This window comes from Lasiodiplodia theobromae, assembly GCF_012971845.1.
Source record: "Lasiodiplodia theobromae strain AM2As chromosome Unknown scaffold_25, whole genome shotgun sequence".
NCBI lineage: Eukaryota > Fungi > Ascomycota > Dothideomycetes > Botryosphaeriales > Botryosphaeriaceae > Lasiodiplodia > Lasiodiplodia theobromae.
Genome location: NW_023336458.1, coordinates 620,832 through 626,751, shown reverse-complemented (window position 1 = coordinate 626,751; position 5,920 = coordinate 620,832). Strand labels below are relative to the sequence as shown.

The following is a 5,920-nucleotide window of genomic DNA, read 5'->3' as shown; positions in this document are numbered from 1 at the left end:
CGGCGAAGGGGGATGCAGGCTGGCGGAAGTGTTTCGACTTGTATACCGCAGGAAGAATATCATTGGCTATTCTTTTTTGACAGCCTGGAAATGAGCAATAGTCACTGCCAATGCTCACGCATCCTCAACATCCGCCTAACGCCTCTCCACCTGACCCTCCACAAGCCGGCCAGGTGCAGGGCAAACACGAGCTCCACAACCCATCTTTGGCTATACCAGCGCTGAGATTCGTCGTTCACTGCCCAGCGTTGGACGAATCGCTTTACTTGCCGGACCTGGTACCAACGGATCCAGCCGACAGAAACTGATAGAAAGTGCAGCCTCGCACGTTGGGGCCGAACACAATTGGGTGAATAAGCCGCAAGGGATTGACGACATGGTTGCATTTTGGCGAAAGCTGCATTAACCTTGAGCGAATGCTGACATTACATTTATTGCTGCTGCAGATTGGTCTCCCTGCATATACTTAAACAGTATCATCCTGCGGCCCCTTGATCGCGTACTGCATCTTCTGCCTTATGATAAGAGAATGGCGCGTGATAAATCACGAGAGGAAGCTCCAACGATATGGTCTTGACGTCTGACCCTGCACACGCCTGCATTGGAGCTATGACCTATTTTCACAGCATATGCATTAGTGTCCACGCACAGGGAAGCAAGCTGTTGTGGGACGCGAGCATTCTACTAGATTTGGAAATGATAGAAAACAGACATAGCTGCCTGACCACCGCGATACGTCATACAGTAGACAGCGTGGAAATACATGGATGGCAATCGTGCAGTTACAGTCGTGTCAGTGCCTACCGCAAACATACAAAGGTCTTCCGTGCCCGGAATTGCCCCGGAAGCTCGGTCGTAACAATATCTATTGTATTTCGGTACTTCACGTCAAGCGGGATAGACACCAGGCGGGGGCAAGAATGAGTGTGGCCAGGCAAAATATGCATCTCGTATATAATTGCTGTCTCTGAAATCTGCGGCTGTAACAGCCTCAAAATGATCTTGACACAAAAGAAGAATTTTCGAATCAGTAGACATTCTCCACAGCGTAGGTACTCAGGTCCAGTATTTAGCCCTCGGGTAATTGGGGTTGATCCGCGACCAACGACGGCGGGCGGAGCGGTTTTTGAGCCACCCGACCAAGATCAGCCTGGGGGGTTCCACTTCGCTCGCCTCCCTCGGTTCGTACCCTCCCTCCCGTTCGCCGCCGGCAGATCACCAACATTTGACGAACTTTAAGATCTCCATTATAGCATTCATCTGTCTCTGATCTCTCGCTTCTGCTTTTTTTTTTCCAGGGTTCACTTATCGCAGGCTGTTTCTCGTGGCAGATGACGCGCCTTATCCATCTCCTTGTCGCGCGCGGGACGGCGGCACACCATTGGCGCAGGCGAACACGAGCTCCGTCCCCTCCAGTTGCTGCAGGGTGGGACAAAGATAGCAGGGCAGGATTTCTCTCCCCTCCCGCCTCCCCAACGGTCGCCCCCGGTAGCCGCCGCCACCCCTCGTATAAGAGAGTTGCAGCAGGATTCTGGCCCAATATCGCGACTCTGAGCAGGGAGCGAGACCGATGCATTATCGCTTCCGCTGCACCAAGTAGAGAGCGTAACCCAAGCATTCTAAATTGCTGGCCAGCAGCAATCCGCCATCGGCGAGCCAAGACAAACGGCGGGAGGAGGAAGACGAGGAGATCAGCCAGACAAGCGTTTTCCTCTCACCGTCTCCACTTCCCAGTTCCTGTTTTTTTGCTCCGCGGCTAGGCGTAGGCAGACACGGCCGGTGTTGTGTGTCGCGCGCTGCTGCTGCAGCAACACACCCACCCCGCCAACGCAGGGTTGTGTTGCGCGCTCCCCCAGCCCAAACAGCAACGGCGGTCCGTCGAACCGTCGGAGACAAAAAACATTGCCAGCGATTGCGGAGAAAGCCTGACTCTCACACCATGGGGCTGCAGTCGAATACCCACATCAATTTCTATAAGGCGAACGTCGTTCAAAAGCTCGACAACAGCGGCATCATCTCTTCAGCAGAAAGACTCCATCACGAAACGGAAAAAGAAGGGGACGAAAGGAGTGACGGACTGACTGCCGCCTGCAAGCGCATGTGTCATGGCGCGCGCAAACAGGCTGGCACTGTGGCGCCGCCCGGCCGTCTCAATTGGCGGCGGGGAAACATTTTGTGGCTGGCCCATTGGCCGTTGCGACGACGACAGCGCTACCCGACGACGGCAAGTTTTTCTTTCCTTCTTCCGCCCGCCGCCGCCGCCGCCCCCCGCTGATTGTTGCCGGACTGGTACTTTCGCGTGGTAAAGTAGCGGGTACCTGAAGCCACACGTGGGCGATGGCTGGCTGAGTCCGCAGTGCTTAATCCCACCTTTGCTGGGCGCGACCGCGTCGCATCGTATCGCTGCACCAGATTGTGCAAAGTTAAACAGCGAAAAAAAAGGTGGGTCCACTTTTTGGTGGTCTGGGTTGTTGAGAAGTCTTCGGCGGTTACTGCAGGCACAGTGATGATAACCAAGCTTTACTAGTGAATCCTACAGTCTATTATTTCGTGAATTCGTATCTGTATATCGGAAACAAGCCCGTGCCAACATTGACAAAAAAAGGACCAAGATTATTGAGACCCGCTCGTTATCATCCAGGCCGTGGATATGCGTGCCCCCGTTCCTCTATAATAATTTACCCGCGCCGCAGCAACAGTATAGAAAGAAAATCAGCAGCCGTTGTAGCCCTTCTGCTGCCACATCTTGACGCTCTTGACGAGCATCTCGCCCTTGTCCTCCCAAGTGGGGTACCACTGGTCTCGAGAGTTCCAGAAGTCCCTCCTCGCAGTCGCACTGGCGTCCACCCACGGCTTCCCGGCTTTGCCGTCCTTGAACCAGCCGTTGGTGCCGCCGACGGCGACGTTGATGATCAGGTAGAATTCCTCGTCGAAGGGCGTGGCCTTGCTGCCCGTCTGGCTCCAAGGGTCAACGAGGCGGGTGCCGTTGGTGTCGGACAGCGGGAAATGGCCCTTCTCCCAGAAGGGCTTGTCGAAATTGTTGTACATGACCTGGATCAGGCGGGTATCAACGTAGGTGAAGATGTACTTCTCGCTCCATTCCATGCCGAAGGTGTGGAAGGCCTTGGAGTAGGTGGTGAGCTTGGCCTTGCGCTTGACGTTGCTCGTCCACCACGCGTCGGTCGAGACGTCGGGCCCAAAGTGCAGTGCGCTGCTGATAATGTTGTTGCCACCGGTGGGGTAGGTGTAGTTGTTGCCGCGTGCCTCCATGATATCGATCTCGCCCGACCGCGGCCAGTCGCCGTAGGTTGCGTTCTTGGGCAGCATCCAGATGGCGGGCCACAGCCAGTCACCCTCAGGCAGCTGTGCCACCACCTCCACTCGTCCGAACTTGATGTTAGCGCCCATCTTGGTGTTGATGCGTGCCGACTTGACCGGATTGACGATGGTGCCGTTAGTCGTGTTGGTCGACGTAACGCAGCTGTACCAGTTCGACCCCGTGCACGTGCCGGCGTCCAGCAGGTTGATGACATTGTTCGTGTCGATGAGTTTCTGGTCCTGCAGCGTGGGCTTGAGGTGCAGCACACCGTCCTGGATGAATGCGTTCTCGTCGGTGTCGGTTGTCATTTCGAACTGGCCGTTGCTGTATCCCCACGTCAGCAAGACTGCAACATGTCGCGTCCACATGGTGAGGAACTTACCCGAATCCGCCCACCTCAACCTCCTTCGTCCACACCTTGCTGTTCAAGCCATTGGCGAAGTTGTCGTCGAGTACCGGGCAGTACTCGTGGTTGATGACGTTGCGCAGGCCGTCCCAGATCAGAACGCCGGTTACACCCAGGCCGATGATGATGCCAATGAGGGGGATGATGGTGGTCCACTTGGCCTTGGGATCCTTCACTTCCTTCCATGGCTGCTCGACACTGCCCTTCTTTATCCGCCGCGAGCGGAAGTATCTCTGGGTGACGATGCCGTTGGCGCCGATGTCGTAGAAAGAGCCGGTTGCCGATGCCGGCATGGAGCCGTAAGGCGTAGCGAACGGGTTGGACGGGGGGCCATTGCGGGGAGTCGAGGCAGCGGGGGCAATGCGATCGCTGTCGGGCGTGCTGGGCCGTGGTGTGGCTGTGGCCGTGGTCGTGGCGGTCCCCGACATGGTAGGTAGCGAAAGTAACGCTCGAAAGCGGAATGCTGATGCCCGGCCGGGAAAGTAAAAAAACGATGGACGGCTGCGGCTCTCGAGAGTTGGAACGAGAGGACGGCTTTAAAGGAAACAAAAACCACACGAGCGGGACTCGTCAAGATAAGCTTGCTGCACCCAAGGCTCGAAGCAGGCGAAATTTGGCAAAGCCCTCAGGGCCCAGAGCGGCGCGGACAACAAGCTGGACTGATCCATCTCGCCCGGGTTGCGCTACAGCCGAGATCCTCATAGGCGGCGATATCCAGGCGGCAAGCGGGCAGCCAAAGACGAGGATGCGCGCGAGGGAGCGGGGCGACACTGCGGCGCGACATGGCCGTATACGGAAAGGCTGCTGGCATGGAGTGGTTCTGCACCTGGCCCTACGGGAAGCCGTCCCCTGCTAGCTGGCGGGGGCACAGAACTATCGATACGACTCTGCTAGGCTCCATCTCGTGCTGCATGAGCTGTTAATTGTCTTGTCCACAACAGCCGCACCACGACAGCCCCGGGCAATGGGGCGGCTTCTCACTGCCATGTCTGTTGCCAATCGTTTCGGATCATGTCTTCAGGGGCGGCACAGCCAAGCGACAAGGCCGGACAGAGCGGTGATGGACGGCATGGTGCGGAGTGGACGGCGCCGTGACGTTGGGGGCGACAGCAGAATATTTCATCAGTGTTGCAGGTTGGCCGGAAGCGGCAGAGCTTGAGGGCAAAGGCTCCGAGAACAATGCATGACTAGCGCCGCTCGCCAGCACGGAAAGGGCAGGCGCTAGGGGGAGCCAAGGCAAGGGCGAACAAAGCGCTCGCTTCAACTTCATCGTCTGCCTTCACCAGCCGTCAACCTGCCCGCCTGCCCCCGGCCCGTCTGGGCAGCCAGCTTTTCTGCCGTGTGCCGATCCGCCCTGCCCGCGGCGCCTGGCTGGTTCCGCGCACTGTCACCCACCCACTCCCCGACGAGCCGCCCTGCAGATAACGGCTCTCGTGGGCTATCAATAGCATCAGTGCTCTTCAGGCTAACAGATTCGCTCCAGGGGTCTGGATAGGCCGTCGCTGCACCACGCTGCCACGTTGATTTGCACCACCCCAGCGCCCAGCAAAAGAATCGCCAGTGCAACCAGCCACTTCGTATCTCAGCCCTTCACACCTTCGCATCCGTGCATTCCTTTTGGTAGCTGCAGCGGTCTGGGTTCCACTGGCTATATCGCTGTACGCACTATACGGGATCCCGCTGCCACCTGGATTTATTGGTACGCCCGATAAGAAGCTTCTCCAAACGTGCCATGCGTTCACCAAGTGGTACTGTATCTGTCCGGTCGGGACTAACCCGCACTACCTTATGTCAAGAACATCATCAAAAGCTCCCTCGCCAGCTGCCAGGACTTGTTGACAGAGCTCAAGTCGCCTCCCAGTAGGAATCCGACCCGACAATCGTTCGACGTGTGCCCAGGAACCCGAGATCGGCACTCGTCACCCGCGCTCGATTTGCCCTACGATCTGGCCTCGGTCTTCAACCCCCTTGTCACAGATGCGCTCCACGCAAATCGTACCCACTTTTCGGGCCCCGGATGCAGCTCCATGACTCTATCCGAGCTTTCCAGTCTCAAAATGTTTTTCAGCTCCGTTTGTGCAGCACTCTTCGACCGTGCCCATGTTCTCGGCCTCCTGCGACCGCATATGGTATAACGTCTGAGTTTATCTCGCAAAGTCCGCAGAGCCTCCATGGCTCAATCTAGAACATCCGGA

At 57.1% G+C, this 5,920-nt stretch overlaps 1 protein-coding gene across 1 annotated transcript; it reads right to left on the bottom strand.

Moving 5' to 3' along the window:
- Nucleotides 1-2,712: 2,712 nt before the first annotated feature.
- Nucleotides 2,713-4,153, bottom strand: LTHEOB_8180 (Glycoside hydrolase family 16; the record flags this gene model as incomplete). The annotated part of the gene is made up of 2 exons (XM_035517629.1): nucleotides 2,713-3,643; nucleotides 3,702-4,153. The coding sequence occupies 2 exons, from the start codon at nucleotides 4,151-4,153 to the stop codon at nucleotides 2,713-2,715; spliced, it is 1,383 nt and encodes a 460-aa protein (XP_035370727.1).
- Between the last annotated feature and the right edge of the window lie 1,767 nt (nucleotides 4,154-5,920).